The sequence below is a fragment of the Athene noctua genome, chromosome 10 (genome assembly GCF_965140245.1).
Source record: "Athene noctua chromosome 10, bAthNoc1.hap1.1, whole genome shotgun sequence".
NCBI classification, from domain to species: Eukaryota; Metazoa; Chordata; class Aves; order Strigiformes; family Strigidae; genus Athene; species Athene noctua.
Genome location: NC_134046.1, coordinates 8,310,955 through 8,336,662, shown reverse-complemented (window position 1 = coordinate 8,336,662; position 25,708 = coordinate 8,310,955). Strand labels below are relative to the sequence as shown.

The 25,708-nt window shown below is 46.6% G+C and overlaps 1 protein-coding gene across 5 annotated transcripts in view; it reads left to right on the top strand.

The window, feature by feature from the left end:
* The window catches only part of FRMD4B (FERM domain containing 4B), a 137,240-nt gene that overhangs the window by 41,405 nt on the left and 70,127 nt on the right, over window positions 1–25,708 (top strand). For 2 of the 5 annotated variants that reach the window (XM_074913969.1, XM_074913968.1), the window contains exon 1: window positions 10,131–10,527. The exons of 2 other annotated variants lie outside the window; for them this stretch is intronic. In XM_074913969.1, the coding sequence (XP_074770070.1) occupies window positions 10,366–10,527 (162 nt within the window). In that variant the 5' untranslated portion in view covers window positions 10,131–10,365. Of the gene's footprint in view, window positions 1–10,130; window positions 10,528–10,703; window positions 10,724–25,708 lie in introns of those variants that run through there. One more of the 5 variants, XM_074913972.1, reaches the window with a different exon arrangement.

Sequence of the window (25,708 nt, the reverse complement as noted above, 5' to 3'; positions counted from 1 at the left end):
CCCCTCAGCCTTTCCCTCCCCACTTCCTTTCTCATTGTTTTTTTTTCTGACCTTTCCTAATGTCACCGCTCCTGTCCTGGGGGCACCTGATAACAGTCACTGCTGGCGTAGCCCTTCCTCTGGATGTCTTTTTTAAAAAGGGAGGGAAACCAGGACTCCTTGCTCTTGTTCTTGGAGAGCCTTTGCTCAGCTTGAATGTGCAAAATAAATGTTTTAACTTGGTCCATCTTTCTTGGTGAGAGGAACTTGGAATTTCTGTAGTATCAATGCAGATTTCTTCTCTAAATCCTGAAGGCTTCAGGGCAAATACAAGGGTGGCAACTGGGGAAGGGCTGACTTTGGTGGCTCCAGAAGGCACCTCATGAAGTACAGAGCAGAGTTATGGTTCAGGCTTTCTGTGCAGAGACAGACCTTGTGGGCCTCAGCTATGTGGGTGATTGATTCACGATGCATCCACGTTCCTGTATTTTGGGAGCTAAGTAGAAAAAAATAACCTATTTCAAAATATATATATATTTTTAAGTAATTTTGGATGGCTTGAGTAGCTAGTGATTGCCAAATGCCTGCTGAGTCCTAGGAGAAAACTGAGCACCGGCAGGAGGAGCTGTGGGATGTGGTGGTGAGGAGTCAATGTTGGGGGTCAGCAACAGCATGGGGGGGGCAGTGTGTGGCGCGTCCGTGGCATGCCTGGCCTCGCTGCGAGCCTATTGAGGGCACTTGGAGTCTTTCCATCTACTTCAATGGGCTTTGGATGAAGCCCATGGCATGCTGCTTGTTTGTTTTGGAGGCCGTCTGAGGATAAAAGCATCCTTTCAGTGGCTGCTCTTTTTCCTTCTTTGGTTCAGTTGCTTCTTGCGCCTCGTGGCTCCGTCCTGTTGGATGCACACCTACTTTCTGAACGGCCAGCAGCTCGTGTGCTTTGGAAAGCTTGCTTTGGTCCTGCTCGTTAGCAACATTTAGTGCCCTGTATAAGCCGTGCGGTCCCTCTGTGGGGAAATACCAATGAGCTGCTTGACTTGTTTCCTTTTCCATGGTCAAACCCTCAGCACTGAGTCTCACTTTCAAGAAACGCTTGTACCGGAGTTCATCTGCTCTAACAAAACACAGTGATTTGCCTCCTTTCAAATTCTAGATGGTTATTCCCCATTTGTTTGTCCAGAGCTGGCAAATGTGCACTGTACATGTACTTTGTTAGTAAAATGAGGCACTAATTGCTGTAGCAACAGATGATACATTGTGAAATGATGATATTTGCTTCCTAGCTCGAGAAGCGCAGTTGCAGCAGACCTCCATTCTCAGAAAACATCGCTCCGTAGCACCAAGAGCGATGACAACTTATTATATAGATTTAAAGTATCAATTTATTTTTGCCTCTTCTGTTTACTGGTGCTGTCTCTTTCCAGTGGTTTGTGATTCTCTCTCTCTGCAAAAATTGGCTGGGAAAATGTACTGCTGTGCCTCAAAGCTCTGAACTGAACTCATCCATGGCAGGTGGAACAAGACCTGTTGTACCAGCACTAGCGTGGCCAGCAGGGACAGGGAAGGGATCTGACCCCTGTACTTGGCACTGGTGAGGCCGCACCTTGATTCCTGTGTTCAGTTTTGGGCCCCTCACTACAAAAAGGACATTGAATGACTCGAGCGTGTCCAGAGAAGGGCAACGGAGCTAGGGCAGGGTCTGGAGCACAGGTTGTATGATGAGCGGCTGAGGGAACTGAGGGGGTTTAGTCTGGAGAAGAGGAGGCTGAGGGGAGACCTCATCACCCTCTACAGGTACCTGACAGGAGGGTGCAGAGAGCTGGGGATGAGCCTCTTGAACCAAGTAACAAGAGACAGGACAAGAGGGAATGGCCTCAAGTTGCACCAGGGAAGGTTTAGGCTGGATATCAGGAAGCATTTCTTTACAGAAGGGGTTGTTGGGCGTTGGAATGGGCTGCCCAGGGAGGTGGTGGAGTCCTCATCCCTGGAGATGTTTAAAATTTGCATTGACATAGCACTGAGGAATCTGGTGTAGTTGGCAACTGTCAGTGTTAGGTTAATGGTTGGACTGGATGATCTTCAAGGTCTTTTCCAACCTAGACGATTCTGTGATTCCTGACCTTGGGTTATGCTGGATCAAGCCCCAAATAAAAATGGGTAATAGTATCATTCTCTTGAGCATTTCAGAGTGGTGGGGCTGGATGCTGGTGGTCTGGGGGAGGCCAGGCAAGTACTGTGGCCCCAGGAGAGCATCTGCTGTCTGTGCTGTGCTGCTGCCCTCATCCCTGCTGACCGCCACCAACCAGCAACAATGGGGATGGGGCTTGGTTGCTTTAAATATGGGTTTTGATGAAAAGCTTACACCAATATCAGTACTTCAGTGTGCCAAATACTGAACGGACACAAATGAATCCTGCTCTGCTGCATTTATGGTCTGAAGCTGGGGGTAAGGAGAAGACGCACAAAGGCATCCAAGATGGTCTCACGCTTGGCAGGATGCAGTGGTCTAAATTTTGTTATCTGAGCATGTATGTGGGGAAGGACAAGTCCTTTTCTGGGTGTACACCTTTACTGGGCTAGGCATGACCCATAAAGCCTTATCAAGGGCAAAGCACTGCTCTGAGTCACGATTTTTCTGGAGGCTACAGCATCCTGGGTCACTCATCCTGAGAGAATGAATGCACTGAGAATATAATTATAGTAGTTAGACATCATTTATTCTCACTCTTTAAAAGATTCTTGTCAGGAGACTGATAGGTTTAGGTTGTTATTTTTGTCTTCGTGGCCATATATATCATGCAAAATGCTGAAACTTTACTATCTCATTTATGCATCCTCTTACAGCGTTGTAGATCTCTGCCCAGCATTTAGGTTATGTAGTAATTCTACCCCATTTGCCATAGATTAATGAGGCTATAAAATAATCATAAAGCTGGGGCAGCCCTGGATTTTCACTCTCCTCACGTATTTATATCTACCATGAAATACTTCATCCAAAAGTAATTACCTGATTTCTTCAGACTGCTTTTAATGTTCCTTGCCAATTCAGAACACAGGAGACGCTGCCCCATTTTTGGCCAGGACAGTAGCAGAGTGATGCTGGCACCCATCTTGGGCCAGTGCCCGAGGGAAGCCGAGCAGGTTTGGTACCTGTTGGGGAGCACGGTGCCTGTCTGAGTGACTGGTCAGCAGAGCCGGGGAAGAAACTCTCCTGCTGCCGGGGCTGTGGGAAGCACGGGACAAACCGGTGGGGCTGGATGTGTCACCCTGCCTGGAACTCCAGCCCCTTGGTCCTCCAGACTTTGAACCTGCCACTCCTCTGATAAGACCCTGAAGCATTTCATGGCTCCAGTAAGGCGATGGGCAGGAAGAGCAACATCATTACTAAATGCAAACCAGAGGTGTGTGGTGTTGCTCTGAGCTGCTGGGAAGCTGCAGCAGGTCTGGGTGCGAAGTGGAGGGGACTGTGCTGACCCACCTGAATATTTGGGTATGTGAGGTGGAAATTTCATCAGAATGGTGTGTCAGTGCACTGAAGCTATTATAATTTTGCCTCCAAAGCTACGATGCTGAAAGCATTTTGTGCACTTTTTTACTCTTCTGCCAGTTTGGGGGACGTAGAAGTATGTGACTGCTGAGACTGCAGGCATAGAGGGAAAATGTGGCTTTGTCCTTTTCTGTCATTTATTTTTATGGCATGTGACAGATGTCTGTGTCTCTGCTCTGCCAGGGTCTCAACCCCTCTTCTGCAGAGGATTCTTGGCTCTTTAGGCTTGGAGACCACCTCCGTGGGCTGGTTAACGGGAGAGGAGATGTGGCAGTGGTCTGCATGTGGGCGAGGGCAGCCTGCTCCGGGGCCGGAAACTAGGCAGGCAAAACCAGCAGTTTGCAGAGAAATCACTCCTTCTGCCAAAATTTCTGAAGGCAGCTGTGGCCTCTCCTCTGTCCCGTCACTTCCCACAGGTCCTCCCTACAAGCGGGGAGGTTGGGGGGTGCCTCCCTTGCCAGGCGCTGGCGCACCCCAAGTCATTTCCTCCAGCCGTCCCAGTCACAGGGCCCCTCTGGGTGAAGCCCTTGCTGAGGCAGGTGGTGGTGGTGTTGCTTGCTCTGCAGCCCTGAGGATGCCCCCAGGTTTCCACCCTGTGCTCATTTGCTCTCTGGTTTCCTCCAGATGTGACTTGGGAGTAGCACGGAGTGCAGGATGATTTCCCATGTCACTGGGGGTGACTCTCCCCTCCTGATGAGTCTCTTGCTGAGAAGGAAACCCTTCCCACGAAGCACAGAAGAGGGAGGATGGCTCTGTAGGCTGCCTGCCCCATCCTGGACTGTTGCATGAACCCTGCAGACATCCTGACCTGCTGTACCATGTCCCTGGGGCAGGTTTCCATGCCTGGAGACCTACAGACAGCAGTGCTGGTCACTGGGTAGATGTCAACCTTCCTGCGGGTCCCCTGCTTGCCATCACCCGTGCTGCTGAGAAAGGACATAAAGATGCAGTTTGTCTGAAAGCATTTGCAGACCTGTGTGTACGATATAAATAAATCTTCTTTCAGCTGGAGATCAATTTTTTTTTTCTCGTGTTTCTTCATCCTTCTTTCCCCAGAGGTCTGGGGTGGTGTTCCCCCTTACTACGTATCTTTTCTGTGCAAACTGACTTTACGAGACTGTAGACTTCTACTGACTTAGGAATACATATGTATAAAAATTCAAATACAATTTGTATATATGTTAAATAGCGACATGCATTAGAAGTCATTCTCACTGCTGCCAAATTGCATGTAGACTTCTAGAACGACATTCTCACCTGATTATAGGTGTATGAACATATGAGGCTTCACTGAAATAAGTGGACCTGTGCCAAATTATACCCCTGATGCACTGGCCATAAGGTACTGGGTGGTGAAGCTAGATTTGTGTTATAAACACTGGGTGACATGTTCTGATGGTGATAGTGTGTAGTGAAAGACCCTAAACCCTGACTTGTGAAACTGGAGCATATACTACTTGTTTTGAACCTGACCTGATTTTGTAGTTTTAGGTATAGCAGGTATGAAAGTTTGCTGTTCAAGGAATCAGGCTGCAAGCTGTTTAATCATTTATAAAGTTAAAAGGCAGTGGCACTTCATTTCTGATGTGAAGTGCTAATTAGTTTACTATGGGATACAGACTGCAGGAAATTCTTGTTGCTGGCACAGTGGCTGTTCATCTTTAAAAATGTGTTTATTTGTCATGGTGTTATGTTTGTGTCATTAGCACAGAGCAATATGTATAGCCCAAGCTCCCTGGAAGGAGGAAAAAAAAGTCAGCACCTCGTTTGGAAGTATGTAAGGCTGCTGTTAAATAAGCTTATTAGAGGCTGTGCCTCATCCAGAGAAGAAAGCAGTAGGTACTAAAGCCTCCCTCTGTAGCTATGGATCGTTTTGGGTGTAGTTGTGGCTTTTCAGCTACATCAGTCACTTGACTTAGGTGCAGTTCAGTGGGCAAAAGGTGGGAATTGAAATCCCTGGTGTAGCACCTGAGGAGGGGTCCAAATACCTACAATGGATGCTGTTATTAGCCTTAAAGGAGAATGGCATAGCCCTTTCATGCAGATGTAATTTGCTTCCTAAATTAAGGTTTGATAATGTGAATGGCAGTAGATAAATCTTTGTGGAAGTGTAGACTTATTTCTGAGAGGTCCTCCAGATTTGTGCTAATATTAAAGGACTGAAGTAGGTTAGTTAGGAATATATTGTGGTGGTTTTACTTCCCTCCCCCAGTAATCTCAAAGAACCAAATTGGCTTGCAGACACCTTTTACTGGAAGTTGAATCTTGCTTCAAAAGCTCTTGATCAGGGCAGGTTGGATTACAGACTTATCCTATGCACCGGTGCTGCTTTTTAAGCATCTTAGGTTACAGCATCAAAGAGAGGGTGCCCAATGACTGTATTTCACTTTATCAAGTTGGTAATTAAGGGCCAGAGTGTAGCAAAAACGATTTTTGAAAAGTCGCTTCATCTTTATTTGGGGTTAATTGCATTAATGCTCACAGCTTGACAGGCTTGTTCCATGACAGGAATTTAAAAAAAAAAAAAAGTGTAAGGGAGATGTGCAGCTTCAGCATTGTCTGAAAAAGTCCTAATTCCCAAGTAATCCTGTTGTTCATTCTCTTAAAACTCCTATAAATCAGCACCTTTGGGCATTTTTTAATTTTTTTTTTTTTTTTAAAGCAGCGTAATTATGTGCTGTTGGCTTGTCACTGGAGTGAAATAGTAAAAATTTTGAAAATCTACACACAGATTTGTGTGGGGAAACACGTCTGGGTGTAGCAGGATGAGTTAGCACTGCAGCTGGGTTCTGGTGGGAATCTAGTGGGCAGCGTAGTACCACAGCCCTTTGGGTCCTAGCGTGGACCTCAACAATGCTTATCATTGCCCTGAGACCATCACAGGGTATCAGGGCTTGAGGGTTTGAATCATTGGAGTTGAGGTAACAGCAAATTTCAAACTGTTGATGCGTGCCATGATACAGAACTGTTTCTCATAACCTTGTGAGGGCTGCCTCTGGCTTTGTGGTATTTGCTGGACTTGGCTGCTTGCTTATCATATGATGAATATTGGTTGCAATCATGTAGTCAATATATGAGGGCAAATTATGGATTAAAATGTGTTTTAAAGCTCTGGTTAGGACAGGCATCTGCTAGCCTGTATAATTAGGCATTTTGTGCATCTAAGGTTCAGAGACCAAAAATGATCAAAACTTTAATTTCATTATGTGCCACTAGGGACTTTGTCCTTTTTCCTATGTCTAATCAAAAGTTGTATCTAGGGGCAATAGTGCTTTGTAGATGTAAGGGAAGATTGATGATCTTGTCCTGTGGTCTCACAGGTAGATGAATTCTCTATTCTTCATATGAGCTACTTTGAAAAGAAAGCAGCAATTCAGCTAAGCCTTGCTCCATTCACTTTGGCACAGAAGATAACATGCAGTGAAGCCTAAGAATCCACTTGGGATCATCTTTTCCTATTATGCTAGTAGCAAACCTTTGTTCTTTTTCTAATACTCATTATTCTGGAACTACAATCAATAATATAAGGGAAAGTATGGATCTGCCATACATCAAGTTTTCTCTTGTCTTTTTAAGTGATGTTCTCCTTAGATTCCTGTTGTGTAGGCTTATTCCTTACAAGGAATGAATGCCTCGTTGTTCGTATGACTGTACATCAAATAGATTTGCAGTAGCTGTCACTTATGTTTCCTTGAAAGTGCTACATAGGTCTACAAAGACCTTTCCTGAGATATCTATCTTTCCTGCTCCCCTTATAGAATAGAGATCTGGATACTACAGCCTTTGGAAACCATCTGGGTATTCTACAGGCGTTTCTTTGCAGCATTTTGTCATCTCTGTTCTAACTCTAAGGTGTCTGGATGTTATTTTAGGTATTTCAAATTAACCCACTTGCAATCAGGTTCCAAAAGTGGAAGTCAATAAGCCTAAGATTGGTTTGAATGGGTAATTCACCAGCTGCATATCAAAACACCAAAATTACTCTAATTGCATTTAGCTGTTCTTTGCATCATAAACTTTCTTTGGTTTGGTTTGTGGGTGCTCAACACTGTGCCCCAGGTTCAAGGGACAGTGTACCACCTGTGTCATGTACTTGGGAACTGGGAAGGTAAAGTCCCGATGGGACTTGCTTCTTAAATCTTTTATCCCCTATTTCATCTGCGGAAGGGATGACAAGATGTGTATGAAACTTTTATTCATGAGACTGGACTCAAAGTCCGTGTATCCTAAGTAAGGGTGAGGAAAAGGTTCTTGCCTTGCTCTAGTCAATTTATGGAGCTAAACTTTAGGAGTATGAATCTTGCACAAGGTAATGGAAATATTGATGGGTAAAGCAGCTGGGAGTGCTGAGGAGGGAGGGCCTGAGTACATATGGCTCTGCCTTCTGAGGCAGAACCATCTGAGGCCATTGCTCAGGTACACAGTAACTTGTGAAGCATAAAGAGTAACTGTGCAAACCATGTAAATTAAATTTAAAGATACCATGAATCACAGACTAATTAAGAAAAAGACCAACACAAATCCCTTGTCCTGTGTTAAAGGAAAAAATCCTTGACATTCTTCATTTTTCAATCTCGTTAGGTGGGAAAACAAAAAGGCACAGAGCAGAAGCATTTAAACTTTACGTAGTGGGTTGGCTGGATTTTCCTGGCGCAGGACACCACTGTTCCTTGAACTACAAAGCTCCTTTTCTTTTAGAAATGGAACTTGAAAATTGGATTTTCTTTTTTTATCTCTGTGTTTAAATTTGGGCATGACTTGACCATAGTGTACAGATGCCACTGGAGATTTTCCTGGCTGGTGGCTCTCCAAAGCAGTTGTCTGAGGGAATGGCAATTACCCGCTGCTGAGCCTGGTGCTGGTTACTGGAATAACTCTCTGTAGATATCTGTCACCACCCTGTCCTGGTGGAAGATGGAAACTTTTTTCCATTTTGTACATTTGTGTTGATGAACGTTCAAGTCCTCTAAACGCTGAACAGTGATGATGGGCAACATTGGAGGAGGAGGAGAAAGCATTCTTTGTGGCCCCAGGCTCTAAAACAGCATTCAAAGTGGCAATAAAACTCTTGGTGTGGGTATATGATTGCTAGATTTCAACGTAGAGCCCAAGTCTTGCCTCTTGTTATAACAAGCCGTATCTCTCTCTGCACTGGCTTGCTTTGTAACAGCTTCTAACAATATTTGAAAAATAATTGTTGCTTTTCCATGTGTGAAAGCAAGGCTTGGAGAGATTTAAACTCCTTGGCAGCAGCATAGCCAATAGATACCAGCACTAAGAGGAGCAGAGCTGCTTTTTCTTCATTATGTGTAAAAGGAAAAAGTGTGGAGCTTGGAGACACATGGGTACAAAGCCTGTCTAAAACAGGCAGTCACCTGTCTACGGCATTACATCACCCCAACCACAACACGGGAGCTCACTGTGCATGAGGGTAGGCTCTTGCAATAGGAATTATGTTGATTAAATAGGGAATGGAGTAGGTTTTGTGAATACCTGCACTGTCCTGTGAGCGTGCAGGATGTCTTCCCCAGAGAAGCGTTTGGGACAGGGCTGCTGCAGCTGGTGTAGAGGCTGTTTGCAGGCAGTGTCCCTTGGGGAAGCGGTACCATAGCTCTTCCATGCAGCGTTTAGACAAGATGTTCCTGCGCCCTTTTCATTCATTTCATTGAACAAGAGAGATTACTTTCACAGGTCAGTCTTCCTGAGGGTTTTAGCCAAAAATCTGCTCTAAGTAGTTTCTTCAGCAAGGTGCTGATGGTGGCATGTGGGGCTCCCTGCAGCTTCTGTCTTAAAAAGCTTAGGAAATGTCAAATCCTCTGAGGGGGTCTTAAAAAGATTAACTGCCCAGACCCTCTCTTTAGGAGAGAGCTCACAAATGAAAGGTGCGGCTTGTTGGCATTAACAATTTAAGCCCCAGAAGGGCAGGGTGCTGCTTAATTTTAAACTGACTATCGGGGCAAGGCTGGAGTCTCTTGTGGGCTATTATTTCAGTGTTTATTTGCTGTGGGCTGTTTGGGAAGAGTTCAGTTAGCATAAGCAGTTTTGTTTTTCTCATGTAGCAAGTGCTGCATTAATGGAGCTAGTCGAAGAGTAGAGCAAAATCATCCTTTAGCAGGTGTTGAGCATTTAATTGGTCCAGTGCAACAACTGAGGGGGGAAGGTGTGGAGCAGAGAGATGGCTCTGTGCTGTGAGCAGAGCTGTGAGAGGAGTTAGTGCATCTGTTTCTGCAGGAGTATTCTGATCTTTTTTTTTTCCTTTCCTCCAGTTGCTGGCTCCCAGAGGTGCTTTTTTAAAATAGGATTTCTAGTGTATAATTTGAGCACGGGATCGGCCAGGAGAAAACGATGACAGGCTTGTTCCCCGTGTGGCAGAGGAGATGGCGGGATCTCTGTGAAGCCCCTGCCCGCTTCCCTGAAGCGTGGTGGCGATTAACACTGGCGAGCGGTTCCCCGCAGCCTCTAAAGGGGGTGGCTGTCGGGGAGTATGGCAAAAGGGTTAAAATTTAATTAGAAAACAGTGGTAGCTACTGGAGCTTAACAGAGATTTATATAAGCTGCTAAGAAGGACAAGGCTGCTGTGTGAGCTGCTGGTAGGGCTGAGCTACTGCAGGCGCTGGCTCGGCGTCAGGCGCCGCCGGCGGGGCATGCCTGGGAGCCTGCCCAGGAAGCGCCGTGAAAGAGGAGTTTGTGTGAGGCTTGACCCTGGCTCTGCTCAGCACCCCTGCCCGCCGCCCGCCGAGTAAAGCCGGGCTGCCGTCATGCCAGGCGTTTGAACCAGGGAGCGAGAGCCAGCGGGAGCCAGCCGGGACGCGGGGTTCGTTTTGCCGTTGGAGCAGCTCATGGCTTCGGTGTTCATGTGCGGGGTGGAAGATCTGCTCTTCAGCGGCAGCCGCGTCGTCTGGACGGTGACGGTGGCCGCGCTGAGGCGGTGGTACGCTGCCCGGCTGAGGGCATGCCGGCAAGCCCTGCGCGCCTGGTGCGGCCTTCGGGACGTCTACCAGGTAAACATCTCCCTGATCACCACGGGTTTTGTTTTTTAAAAAAAAAAAAAAAAGCAGAAAGCATCGTGCTACCTGACGGACACGTGTTTGCTCGCCTGTGCGATTCCTCAGTGCGCACACCCCAGGTGAGGCGCTGGGACGGGATGAGGGGAAGAGCATCGAGCCAGAGCCCAGCTCCCACAGCCCCGCCGCGAAGGTACCCGCCAGGTCTGTAATCCGAGTCTGAGATGCTGTCCAGTATTGCTTTCAAACAGCTGTGCGAATCCCTTGAAGTCAGGGTTTGGGGGAGATGTTTTCTGTTTTAAATGTGGCTTATCAGCCAGTTGATCTGAAAAGGTGTTTTGGCAGCCGACTGTCCCCTGTATCGCAGCCCCCCGGAGCCCCTTTTGCTGCTGTCACCGTCCCTGCGTTTGGGATCTGGAGGCAGAGCTCAGCTCCCAGCCTGTGCTGCCATCGGGCACTCGGAGCATGATGCTGCCATGGGAGAGACTGGCTGTAGGTTTTTTGCTGCTTTGTGTTTGTGTCACTGAGTAGTGGCAGATTGTAATGTGATAGTACTTTGCATTGCAAAGGAATCGCTGCTGGGAGGGGAGGCTGCAATGGGTCCTGAAACAGCGACTGGGAGTCTCCCCTCCCTGCGGACAAAAAATACAGCACTGTACTTGCAGTGACTGTGGGATCCAGTTGCAGTTAGGGTGGTGCCACTCTTTTTGGAGTCTGTTTTTGCTGGCAGTTATTTATTTTTGTGTGTCTGTGTTTATTTTTGTCTCACGTGTAAACTTGTGATGTGTGCCTGGTCACAGTGTTGGGGGTGTGTGTGTTTGTGTGTTTCCTAGATTATGAATATTTCAAAGCTGCTTCTCCCCCCTCCCTGATGTGTTGCCATACAGAGAATGGCACAGCTCATAGCAAACAGCTCTTCAGAACCATCAGGATGTAACTTCCACAGGAAAGTCATGCGAAAAGGACATCTGTGCCTATTTAATCCCAAAGGGATCTGTAGTTATTTAGCTATAAGGTATGTCCAGGAGTGGGAGAACAGTTTTACTGTGATAGAAGTGCTTCCAAGTGCTTGAATGCTTCTTGGCATCTTGTACAGATGATGGATGTAAATACTTTGTGACACATGTGTCACCTGAGGAGTGTGGCTCGTGTGTAGTTAGGGAATGCAGGAGTACAGGCATCACTGCTCCACATCTGCCCACCTTTACTGAGCTGAAGAAACGTGGGATGTAGCCCTGGCTCCCTTCTTTCTATATAAATAAAATGCAGCTACACCTGTACTGTGTGGGTGTTATCTTTGCAGTCTGTTTGTGTAAAGAGTGTGGAGCTTGGACTGCCTTTGCTCCCTGCTGCATCCCTATGGAAGCAAACCCCATCCCTCCAGGGCTGGAATAATGTCTTGGTAAGGACCAGCTCTGACAACAGCTGTATTCAGCCTGTTCAGCTGTGATTCTTCAATGGTTGGCTCAAAGTGAAAAGAGATTTTTCCAAAACAAAGTGTGACTGTATCTCTGCCCAAACTTACCTGGTGGATGTTGGTGGACTAATCTGTCTAGTCTTTATGAAAAGCATCACTGACTTGTGCCTGTGTCCTAAAGTGGGGATGTGAAAACAGGTAAAAAAAAGAGATTAGTCCTTCTGTCACTCAGGGGGGTGGGTGAGGAGTGCCCACCATTTGTCACAGTCATGAGGAGAGTGCAGCTGGGGACATGCAGTGACCTGTTGCTCTGTGCTCACAGCTCTGAGGGTCATCTCTGGAAAATGAAACCAGGGACGAACAAGGTGACTGACACTTTAACATCAGGAATTTCCTAATGGTGATTTGGGGTGTATTAAAGAGATGGCTGAAAGAATGCCCTGCAGCTCTTCCTTGTTGGGTTGTGTAACACATTGCTTTTTGTGCCAAAGTCTTGGCTCTTTGTTCTTAAAACCACTGGTGGTATCCTGGCTGAGGCTGGTGGGTGCAGGACTGAGCACACAGCATTAAATGTCACTGGCCTGTTTGGATAGTTGAGCCCTCTAAGAGCTTGAATTGAATATTCTTTTTTTTTGCCATTTTTTTTAAACACTTCAAGCTATGGGACATCTAGAGATGACAGCTGGATGACCCCTGCATACAGAGATGTACTGAGCCATGCTGTGTTACACTTGTTCACCTCAAGCTCAGAGGAGCAATACAGGAGCAAAATTATGCAGTGCAGAGCTCTCTGTGGGGTTGCTCTCAGAGGAGGTGGGCATTGTAGTGTCTATGGGACTGGGCTCTAATCTTGGACACAAGATTTTTGTGTCCCATTATTACCATAAGTCCTGCATTATCTTGGGCAAATTGTCTTCCTCCTCTGTGCCCCTGCTGTTTGTAAAATGGGTATAACAATACTCTCCTACCTGCCAGGGACGCTATTTGTCTTCTCAGATTTTTGCTAGAAATCCAGTAGTTAGTGCAGCCACATGAGAGCACGTTTTTGCTTTGTGTTCTTATTAATATTGGCACCTGGACAGATGCTTAACAAAGTCCTTTCTGACCTTGGTTTCATCAAGAATGTTTGTATTTCTGTAACTCCATCGCACTCATATTCCAGGTGTGAGAAGTACCATGGGATGTATATAAAGGCTCTTTTGACTAAATTTACACTTTTGCCCCCTCTGACTCCCTGGGCTGTGCACGGTGTAACAAATCAGGAAACAAGTCAGAACTTTGTCACTGAGCTATGTGCAAGGGACATGCAGGGAAGGGTGAGGTGACAGACACTTGTGCTGCTGGTCAGCCCTGGAGGCTTCAGTTCACTTTGATCCATATTTTGGGTTCATGTTATTTTGCGGGTCACTGGCTATTTTTGGGTGAGTTGGACACTGCTAGTAGGTCTCCCTTTAATCATCAGTACGTTATTGTGGTGAAAGGGAAGCCGGTAGGACTTCTTTTCCCTGAACTGTTAAGTTTGTTACTGTGGGGTCTTTTAGTTTTTCTTTTGTTAAATATAAAATGCTTGCTAACCTCATAAGAGACCTGAGCTTGAATCACCAAATGGAGAAGCCACTACCATCTTCGTGCTTCTATGCAGGGCTCTCACCAATGTCTTTTGAAGTCGGCAGGTGCAGAGATGGTCACGCGTGCAGAGCTGGCTGGCCAGGGCAGCCTCAAATCCTCTCTGACAGCACAAAGCCTTTACTGGCATTAGCAGCTTTAAGTAAAAAACAAAACAAAACAAAACAACCCAACAAAAACCACCAAAAAAAGCGCCAAACCCAAAAAACCCCACACAAACACCCCCCACCCCCAAAAAACCAAAAACACCACCATGCAACAAAAACTCAACAAGAACAAACCAGCTTTTGTCAGTTGCCTTGTTATTTCTAGCAAATGTGTGTGTGGGAATTTTCAAAGTCTTACTGTCTTTTGTTTCACCCAGTTACTGGTGCAGGGATTTCAGCCCCAGCCCAGCAAGCCAAGCTCAGGCGCTTCTCCAAGCTGGTCTCTGCTCCAGGGTGCTTGCCATCATCTGTCTCATTTGCCAGAAGAGAAGGGATGTTCTGTTTGCCCAGAGACTATTCATCTGGAGGAGTTTGTGAGCCAGAGTGCTGACGGGGTGTCCCGTTTCACTCTGAAATAACCTTTGAACCCATGCGAGGAGAGGAGGGTTGTACAGTTCTGTGCATTTCTCCTCTGTGAGTGCTTGGGTTGTATGCCAGGGAATGCTGTCTTGTTCATAGCAGAGAGCATCTGAAAGCCTGTCCTAGAAAAACCAGAGACTTGCAGAGATAGATGATGGAAGAGCTGGCACAGGTCATCTAAGTCAATACAAGTTATTTGGGCTATTAGGGCTTGGAAAAAAAAAATCCTAGGTGAGAGTTCAGCATAGAAACCTTCATGCAAGGGTACCTATGTCCTACAGCAGAAAGAAGTGAGAGCTGTATTTTGTTGTGGAGATCTGGCACATAGTGCTTGGGGCTACCAGCTGGGCTTTGGGGGGTCTTCCCAGAGCCCCTCCTGATGCCCACAATGGGACAGCTTGACACTTCTGGGTGTCCTGATACTCTTCCAAAATAAAGCTTTTGGCAGGGATCTCCACGTGCTGGTTTTATAGGCCACTTGTCTTAGATTTGATTATAAAGCAGTAAAACAAAGTGAAATTTTCACGTAAATAAAGGTAATAAGTGGTGGCAAAGCTAAAAACTTTCTCTGTGAACATTGGTCCTGTGCTTAGATACATTACCACTGGCCTGACTTCCATGGGGACGTGAACACTACCATGTTCTGTTGCATATCTTCCCCTGAGGTTTGAATACCAGTTTTCACCTGTATATCCCACAGCAGTGTCATTCCTCGTTAGCCCCTATGCTTTAAGCATGAGAAACATTGCATCCAAGTCTAATTGATAATTCAACTAACTCTTATAAATTAAAAACTGGTTAAGTGAATGCTTTAGCGTCAGGGTTAATATGCCTGTCAGTCTGCTCGATGCAAAGTGGAAAAGAGAAGGCAGGCAAACTGTCCCTATACTCCCTGGAGAAAACAGTGACACGTTGTGTTAATATCTGCTGGACATGAAACCAGGTACGGGACCATCTCTGCAATTAAGCTATTCGGTTACACTGGTAATTTGGCTAACAATTTCTGGTATAAAATTGTAAGTTGAATTCATGTGGGTTTTTTGGACAAAGTGCTTTTTAACCTTTTGAAAAGTCATTTCCTCTGTGTGAAATGAAAAAATTTTGCTGACAAAGCACAATAAATAAGCTTTGTACATGTGTCTGTCCCATACGTACCTGGCGTGGAGGAACAAGAGGAAGCAGTTGACTTCTGTTTCCTATGGTGCTAATGTAGTTGGTTTGGATAACGAGGACCTTGTTTCCTCTGCTACCACACCTTAACTTTGCATTACAAAAAATGCTGTCGACAAATTGGAGACGCCTTTGTCCCCTTGTCTTTTTTCACAACGATGAAAAGTGGTGCTGGTGTGGTGAGGGGGAGCATGAAGGGGGAGCGCTGTGTTGTCAGGGCAGAGCTTTCCTTCCTCTGCACCAGACGGACCCTGGGAGCGATGCTCAGAGGAAGCATCTCAGGCATCCTTATGGGTCAGGGCTTTCCAAAGGAAGCTTGAAGACCTTTTTAGAGGACACTGAACATGTGCCCCTTGAAAGATTTAAACTTGGCACTGGGGATTACTGTTTGCTCTGAAAAAGCTTTGCTCTAACTGCTTTTATCCAGCTGTATTTTTTCTTTTTGAAGGGATTTGATCTAATGCGATGACGCTGCTTGTACATCACCTGCAGAGCTTTGGCTCTGCTTGAAACCCCTGTCACATCCGAACACGGCACGTGGAGGCTTCCTTGTGGCTGGGCTTCAGGGGAGCCTCTTACAGAGCTGAGAACAGGACTGGCTCTGGGCACTGCCTCCTGACAGCTTAGAGTTAAACTTGGCTTTGCACACTTCCAACAGCAGCTTTCCAAAGCTCTCTGCCAGACATATTTCCATTTGAGCTCATGATATAGCATTTTCTATTCAAGACAGTTTATTCAAACAAAAATATGATTTTTATGCTGCTCCTCCCTCTTCCCTAGCAGACAAACTTCACAACCAGACTGTGAACTTCATCTCATTTCCTTTAGGGTGTCACGGTGCCAGTATCAAACAGTGCCTTCTATTCACTAACAGCTTTAGCCTGTATAAATATTTTTTTCTTCAGTCTGACGCAGTTCACAAAATACGTTAGACTTCAAATGTCGCTGGCGCCACTTTTCAGAAGCAGACTCCTGTACAAAGGTATCGCTGTATGAACTTGCCTGGATAAATCTCCATTTTGGTCTTGTGCAGAGAGGCTGGCCACCTTGCTCTGCCTGGACAAAAGGCTTATGAAAAGGTAAATTAAAAATTTTTCAGGCACATGCTGCTTTGTCCATACTTAATTTTTTGTCCTTCTCAGTGTTTAGTTTTCACTCCTTTTGCTAGTGTTGTCACTGCAGTTCTTTGCAATCTTGGATGGACTGTCCATGTGCTTAAAATAACGTTGGTGCTATCTTTGTCTCCTCATTTTCTAAAAATCAGGCCACCCTTTTGTACAGTCTGCATTGCTCTTAAAACCTCTGAGTCATAATTAGTGATTAGAAATTCTACTAATCTTCTGTACAGATGGAGGCCAGTTCATTCTCAGAGACTGCAAAGAGGATAAGGCTGGAATATATTAGCTTAAATACCCTCCCACACGCAAACATACATGTACACTTTTCCCTGCTAATTGGTCTGTCATTCATTTAAACATGTATCAAGTGTGTGTGTCGGGGAAGGAGAGATGGGGAGAATAAGGGTCGTGAAAATGCTGTGAATATCCTGAATGTGGTGGGTTTAGCCATTAAAAGCCATCATTGACAGTCCAAGCAACATCAGATTAAGACTGTGATGTTTCTGTGGCTGCTTTTTCCAGCTGATGTAGAATAGGTGCTGTCCTGGTGATAGGTGCCCCAGTGTTCATCTTCCCACTTGATACCAGGTGGAATTATGTGGTGCCAGCAGAGCTTGGAGAAGCTAGAAAAGCAGAAGAGGGCAGCGGAAGAATTACATAGCATGAAAAACACAGGCTGTACAAAAAAGGAAAGAGAGGGGAGAGGCCAGGGAATAAAAATAATAATAATTTTGACGTACATCTGAACAGGGTCAGAACCCCCAATACTCCAAACTGAGCACAAACTTGCAAGTAAGTGTGGGAAAATGAACAGGTAGGGGGGAAACAGGCACAAGTACAGTAGAGGAAAACTGAGGTGGTATATAGACAGGAAAAAAAGAGGGGAACAGTCTCTCCAGAAAGATGCCTGCCCTAGGCAAGGTCTCCATCATGCTGAACATAGTTTGGCTGGTGCTGGACTGGACATGTCCGATTGCTACAGTTGTTCTGAGAGAACAAGTTGGTGTAGTTGTATGTTGGTTGCCCATCGGGAATCTGGTTGGGCAGGTGCACTTAGCAGGCATGCAACTTGGTGTTGGCTAAGCTGTAGTGAAAGTGGGAGTAAGTCCTCTCTAATATCAAGGACACTGCATCTGTTGACCTCATTCAGAGAGGCCGGGGTGTGCCGCATTTGCTGTAGGGCTCCGTACCCTTCAGTGAGGGGTTGCAGCGCTGCCATCCCCAGACCCCAGTGTGGAGCAAAATCACAGAATCATCAAGGTTGGAAGAGACCTTGAAGATCATCCAGTCCAACCATTAACCTAACACTGACCGTTCCCAACTACACCGGATCCCTCAGCGCTATGTCAACGTGACTCTTGAACCCCTCCAGGGATGGGGATTCCACCACCTCCCTGGGCAGCCCATTCCAACAGCCCCTTCTGGAAAGAAATGCTTCCTAATATCCAGCCTAAACCTTCCCTGGTGCAACTTGGGGCCATTCCTTGTCCTACTGCTTGTTACTTCGTGCAGTTCTCCTTGTGGCCTCCAAGATGAAGAGACTTCCCCCTACTTAACTTTTGCTGCTCCAGCAGCTTCCCACTGCTGGAACCTCTTATGGGTACACTGTATTTCTTTTAATCTCTATTTTTTCTTGTTTAGAAAAATTATCTGTGGCCTAGGGTACAAGTGAATTACACAGCCCAGATCTGTGTGTTGGGAAGCCCCAGATCCTCTGAGCAGCTGTGTTCTTCCTCTCCTCCAGCTATTCTTGTCCCTGTGGTTATCCCAGCAGGGCAGAAATTGGCACCACCCAGGTAACCTTCACGTCATTTCTCTAAGGAAAAATGACTCACTGTCTAGTTTCCATCTTATTTTTGGGCTTTGGAATCGGTGTTTTGGAGACAAATGCAAGTTTATTACTCTGAAATACTCTCCCAAAACTGTCTCAGCTGCCACCTTTTAAGTTGCTGGTGCAGTCTGGACCAGCTGGCTGGACCTGACCTGGCATCCTCCTGCCTGATGTGGAGCCAGTTTAATGTTTTTTTTCATGAAACTTGTGATACTGAGTATTCTGTGGAGAGCTTTTGTAGTCTCATGACTATGAGGGTGTTAGCTGTTACAAAGTAACTTTGGGGGAAAAAAACACACCTCTTTGTCTGCAGCTATTTAAAAGGTGGATATTTGATCAAAGTGAATTTCTCAGCATTAAACAAGGAGGGTGAGACACCTCTGGCACCTCAGTGCATCCCAGGTGTCTGGGATAGCTGGGCTGAGCTGCCCTCTGAAGGTGTCTGGATTGATGGTAATTTATGGAGGCAGCCCCAGGCGAGGGGATGGGACTGACTGCTGCTGTTTGAGCCTGTGCACCAGGCAGCCATGTGTCTCTTCTCAGCAGCATCAGTAAGGCTCAGGCTTTATGCAGTGCTCTGCAGCTTAGTAGAACCCCTTGTTGGCCTCTGATGCTTGGTACACAGAGCCTCCTGTGTGGGGGAGCTGAGCTGGACCAGGAGGGCTCGGTACCTCTGAGAAATGGGAGCCGTGTGTCTCCTGAGGTGTTGCTTTCAAAAGTTTGGCCCCAAGGTTCTTGCTTCCTGTTCTGATAAAAGCAAGGTAGTTTCTTCCAGGTGTTGAACTTAATTTTTTCTGTTAAAATAGAGCCATGGATTTTAAGAATTGGGGTGGAAAAGTCTTCATAATCTGTCCTCTTGTGCATAGGGACCCCTCAGTTGGGAGCATAAATAACTGAAGGAGAGCGTCCAGCTAAAGGGAAGAGGTTGTTCTCGCATCCAGGTGAGGTTTTCTTGGTGTGTGTCCAGAGCTCCTCCCTGCTCTTGTAATGTTTTGTGATGTTCTTTGGCTTGTGTCTTCCAGCCCATGTTGGAAGCCGTGGTCCTGGACTGTGTTCTTCCCTTGGCATCAGTCTTCCTACCTTAATTTATGCAGCCAGAGGATGTGAGTCAGTGGTCTGATTTAAAAGCTTGAGTACCCATACTCACATCACATAAGGAGATTAATAATGCAGAGCTGTGTTTGTGAAGGAGGAATGGTCTTGTATTTTAGATTTTGAAGTAACTGAATATGTAAATTTGATCTTCTGCTTCTTGTGTACCTGCCTGGAGATTGGATTAGAGCTTCAGAGGTTACAGCCTCCTGGGTTTGGGTGCACATTTCTTAGCCTTTCTGTTTTGTTTTCTCTATTTTTAGTGAAAGCAGTGTTATATAGTCATCTGACATTTCTTTTGGAGGAGAACTCAGTTTTTGTGCTGTTGTCTTAGGAGGAGCACAGGTATCAGACAATCAGCATTGCTGTGTCAAAGCCCAGAGGTGTGCAAAGCCTTGTAGGTTGATACAGCAGAGCAGGAAGAATCAGGGAGAGGAGCTGGATGTCCTTTAAGTATAATTTGATGTTTTGCACACAGAACAGTCCTGTGAAGAGAGCAGCAGATAGAGCCCTACACCTCTGCTAGCAGCAAACTGCACTCCTGGAGACCGACCCTGACCCCAGAACGAATTCAGATTGATGGCCAAGGGTGTAATCTCTGTCCCCACAGCTGGTTCCTTCCCCAGCATGCGGCAGCCCGCATCAGAGGCAGCAGACCTGTGCTTTGGAAAGGAGTTTGGGAAATGCAGTGAAACGCTGTACTTGGGCCTGTCTTTTGCAGCAGGATCCTAAGGAGACGTGAGCATGTGAAATGAGGGTAGGTGTGCTGAGAAGACAAGCTCTGGTTATCTTTGTTTACCCGTATACCCTTCAGATGGGCAGGTGAGCCTCCCTGCTGCCGCAGGGCTAAGCCTCTGCTCCCAGGGGTTGAAAGTGGAGATGGCTTGAAGTTTTAGCGCTGTGCCAAGTTTTAGCATAAAGACTTCTCTGTCCACTGGATAGGGATGCTTGGGGTGAAGGATCCAGAGAGGCAAGGATAGCTCCCAATGAGCACAGAGCTGTTGGTGTGGGGGTCCTCGGCCGGCTGCCACAGTGCAGGCGGGTGGCAGGGTCCCAAGGTGTCTCACTGCCCTGGGGCCAGCACCTCGTGCTATGCCTTTGGTTGGTAACTGCTGGTTGATTACTTGGTTTTGTTTCATAATAAAGGGGTTAATATAACAAAGGAAATAAAATAATTGTAATTCTTTCCCAGCTCGCCTCCGTTTTTAACAATCACATTTCAGCCTCTTGTGTCCCCTGACTCACGCTGGAAAGGCTTTTGTTTCTGAATCTGTAATCAAAGCAACAAATGCGAAGGTCACTTCCTTGAGATTATATGGCAACGGAAGAAGTAAGGATCGTGTCTCCCTTCTTCCCTCAGCTCAGATGTACAGAAAACATGAAGGCTTAGTACATGCATGCTGTTGAGTACTTCTTGTGTTTCTCCGGTCCTTTTGAACCAGAAGAGTGTGTGGCTTAGAGGTAAGAGGCTGTATTTTAATTTCTGATGCTTAGCAGTGACAGATAATGTTTAGTGCTGTTACATAGTGCCCCGACTTAAACATTGCACAGACCTCGAGCTGTGAGCACAGGGGAGCAGGCAGCCAGAAGCAGCACAGAGCAAAGTGAGTTTGTGTTGGGGTGCTTTGGTAGTGCAGGCTGAAATCTTTTTGCTTTCTCTCTGCCCTGAAAGATCAGTCTATAGAAATTTCTTTGCATCTTTTGCACTCCACTGTGAAGATAAGTGGCTGTTTGTTTATTCCCAGCGTTTACAGCTGCTTTTTCCTGCCTTTGTTTTAAGTGCTGCCTTGGCTGCTTTAGAAAAGTGCTAAATCCAAGCTTTGATTCTGGTAACTTTGCTTAGCTGAAGAGCAGGTCTGTAACTTCTGATTATAGAGAAAACCCATTTTCAGAGATTACCCTTATAGGCTGCTCTGAGATATGATTTAAACCGAACAAAGCACAGATTCATAAATCCTGAGAAAAGGCAGTCAGTGCCTGGTACAGTAGCTCCTTTCAGCATGTAACTATTAAATGTCTCATCAGTAAGGTCTCCACCCCCCTTGTCCAAAAAAAAACCCACCAACCCCCTCATGAAGAGGTTGGCGCTGGAGATGCAGCGGTGCACATGGAGCTTGTTAACGGCTGTTGAGAAAAAGCGTCTTTGATCCGAAGTGCTTGTTTTGCTTTACAAGTGGAGTGTGGAGCAGTTCGAATCTGTCAAACCCCCCCAAGTGCCTGGCAAGGTGCTGGTGGACGAGCAGGCTGGCTGGCTCCTCGCCACCGGCACCACTGCAGAAACGCTGCTCAGTGCCCGCTGCAGCCAATACCCACTCTTGACTTCTCCCAGAGAGTTTAGGATTTCAGGCTTTTCTTCGTTTATTTTCTTGCTCTTTGCAATTTTTTTTAAGAGTTACAGATTTAAAGGCAATTCTGATGAACATGTGATACAGCCTTTTTTTAAATTTTTTTTTTTTTTTTTTTCATCGCTTGCTTACCTAATGTCTGTTTGAGGCTGGCATCTGGGTTTCCTGAGGGGCCGCTGTCAAGCATGAGCAGCTGGAAAAGTCCAGAGAGGATGAGGGATGCACTGGGTGCAATGACCCCCATGGGGCTGGAGGGGAAGAGATGCAAGATGCCCTCGGAGGATGTGGTGCTGCCTGGAGAGGATGGCAGGTATTTGGTCAGGCTTGCTCTGTCTGTGTCTCCTGCCTCAAGAGCCTTCCCTCAAAAGCCCAACACAGGGGTGAGCAGGGGGGTGGTGGGGGACACAGAGGAGCAGCCTGTGAGAAGCCATCAAAGAGACGGGGAGAGCTTCAGGGCTGGAGGGAGGCAAAGAGGCATCAAGGGCAGGGTGTGGGTCTCTGGAGATAGGAAACTCTTTCTCTAAGGGGATTTTCTTTTTAGTCCTCTGTAACAGGGAAAGCTGAGTTAGTGTTTCAAGTGGGTCAGAGATGGCTTCTGGGGTAGGATAAAACATGGGAAGTTACCAGAATATCTCTGCACAGACTATCTCCAGAGATTTGTGTTGTAGAGACTTAAGCAAAGAAGCAGGAGCTTAACTGATTTGCCTCCAACCTCCTGGCTGAGGAAAGGTCAGAACAGGTTGCAGGAGGGCAGGCGTCTGGTCCTGCCCCACGGTGGGTACCGCTTGGTCAAGGGCGGAGGATGCTGCCCCTCCACGCAATGCCCGTTCTGGGACTGACACCTCATTTGCTCCTTTGTGTACTGTCAGGAAAGCTGTGTGATCCCACAGGATCTCTTCCCCCTGCTGAGTTCCCAGGAGATCATACTGGAACAAAACATCACCATGGGCTTGTGCGTGGTAATGACCCAAGTGCAGTGCCTCGGCGCTGACGGTGATAAGCATGTCTCCACCAGACGCTAATTTATTAGCTGTGTTCTGCCAAGGAAAGCAGATGTTGGATGAAGTATTTCATTGACTTAATACTTGTGGCAGATTTGCACTGATTGTTTCCTATTAACTTCCCTGATTTTTAGTGTTAGCTGTAGAGTTGCCTGTCTAGTCTTTTCTCACTGTTATTTTAAATACATTGCAAAGTGGTAGGAATGGTAACATCAGCACTCATGGAATGGCACGACCTGTTTGAGAAACATTTCAGTTTTGAGTATGAGACCTTTATTTAATATAAGGAGAATACTGATGCCACAAAGGGGTGGCTGTTCATTCAGGAACATGACTAACCTCTTCCCCTCTGTCAGAGCGACTCTGCGTCTACTGATAACACTGCCAGCAAGATCCCATGGCCTTTGGCAGTGTCAGAGGTGAGAAGCTGTCTGGATGCCGCTTGTCAGCTGAAAAATGTGGGGCCAGCAAAGGCTTTTCTGCAGCAGTTCATCCCTCTGCCTCATGCCGCGGGAACTGATGCTGCCTCTTCGGTTGTGGCTGCTCATCTGGGCGCCCCCTGCACCCCTGCCTGGGAGAGAGCAGCAGCGAGTATGTGAAACCACCATCGGTAGCATCAAGAAAGGCAGCCACACTGCAAAATTTCCTGGAGAAATGGAAGGTGGAGAGGAGAGGGGTTAGTTTTTTATGTTGTGCACTCCTGGTATAGACGAAGAAGCAGCAACTCTCCTGTTGCTATTTTGCTTTTGGCAAAGGGCTTTATCTCCTGGCTGAGATACTGTATTTATCATCTTGAGGAAGACTGAATTCATTTGTTCCTTGGGTTTTCATTTATTACTTGTTATTTGGTTTGGGGTTTTTATTGCAGCGTGATCATCATTTTCTGAGCATTGCATTTGAACATGTTGGGAGAGGAGGATGAGATTTAGAGCCCCACGACCTTCTCCAGTGAGTGGGATCTTTCTGATGACCGCAAGAGGCTGTGGTACAAACGTACCTGTACAAATCAGCAAACCATCAATAAAGCAAGTGAGAGTCCCTTAGATTTGCCCTTTCCTGCAATGAGAAATAGTAAATGGGGAAAAGGAGAGAATTGCATGGAAAGTGTGTTGGCAATTGGCCCTGGAAAGCCACAGTGCTTGCAGTGAGGCAGAACGCTTGGGCTGTTGCTTTGCCAGATTTTTTTTAACTGTCTCAGCTGGTGGGGCTTTCATGAAAGTCAGTTGATGCTCTGCAGGAGCCATTTTTTTCATCATATCTTCAGTTCATGTGGCTATTTTAGGAAGGTGCCATGCAACCCAGAGAGCCTCTTGGCCCCCTGTTCCAGGCACTATGCTTTATCTCTAACTCTTTGCCAAACTTCAGCAGAGCCAATGTTTCCATGGAAAGTATCAAAAGGGCATTTGTACCAGCTTGTACTTAAGTCTTCTCCAGCCTGTCTCATCTTAAAACATTATTTCTGTGCATGTTGTGTTCAGTCAGCTCTTCAAGTTTCTGTCTCTGCCTGGCTGGTTCTGAGACAAGAAGCACAGGGACACTCAGGGGTCAGGAATGCCTCTGTCCAGTCCCTATAATTGGTGCAGGTAAATACCCCATGAGTGTTGGGGACAAGGGTATGCAGAGCCAGGGTGGGCTGTGGAGCCCTTGGGAAGGATGGGGGTGGCACTTGGAGTCACCCTGGTGAGGCGTTGTGGGTCCTACAAGGTGGCTTGCCATAGCATGAAGACTGAAAGATGTAGCTAGCCACTTCAGTGCATTTTTGGCTATTTAACATTAAGAACATAGTGGCTTCTGTTAAGGTTAATAGCAAGATGATAAATGATTTAAGACAAAATCCTGGCCCTGTTAAAGTTAACGGTAAAATTAATGAACTACATTGGAGCCAGGACTTCAGCCAAACGTTTCATTTATGACTTGAAGATTAGGAAGGAGAGGCAGTATGTCTGGAGACATGGTCTGCCCCCTGTAAAGCTGGTGGAAGCTGTTCTGTTGCCTTCAAAGGGATCATGGCAGGTTTATCATGTGGGCATGAACCAGGCTGCAGTGCTGCAGCAGGGAGCCCACCGGCTGCTCGGGCTGGTGTGTGCAGAGACCAAGGGGAAACCTGAATTTTTGGACCCAGAGCCCAGATTTTTGTGTTTTGCAGGAGGTAGCAGTGAGTCCAGGAGGCTTCAAGGGGAGGGCAGCCATGCAGTGGAATCATCACTTGGGGGCTTTTGTGCTGCACTTCTCAGTGGCCAAGGAGGTGAAGAAGAGGGACGCAGTGGGATGTGATGTGACAGTGGGATGGGGGTGCATTGCCCTTCCCTGGATCTTCACCAGTGAGAGGGTGGATGGTTTTCAACCCCACATCCATCTGTTTCCCCCACCACGGGACACTTGGTGATGGGCACCTGTGCTGGGACAGGGAGGGCTTGTGAGCTGCGAACAGGCTCAAGGGAAGTGTGCATCCAGGCAGTTTGAGACCTATGTGGATCCTTTAAAAAGTTTCCACAGAAATGCTGGGGTAAAACCAAACTCCTGTTTGTTATTTTTCAGCTTATTTCTTAAAGCTTTGAGTGCTGGAACATGATGAGGCTTTGCTCTCCCAGCAGACACACCAGGAAGCTGAGGTCATTTAAACCATTCTAACTCTTTCCCTCTTCCCCCCAGCTGCATGCAGGCCCCTTCCTTCCAAAAGGATAGGCAAAGGCTTTTATTTTCCTGAGATGTGCCCGGTTAGTGCAGCTCCATATTGCAATACATTCTTGCATTTTATTTCATATTTTTATCAAGCTGTGCACATTTACAGGCCAGACGTAAACTGGCTGGTTGTATCAAAGTCAGTGAAGCAGTGTTGATCTAAGGCAGCTGAGGATCTGATCCTAAATGCCTTCAGGACTGAAGGAGGAAAACCCACCTAAATGCCTGTGAAAATCTCAGGTCAGTGTAGGGGCTTCAATATTAAGCTTTGAAATCTTACAGGCTTATGAGATACAGAAGAGGGGTTTGGGGGGGGGGGGGGAGAAAAAA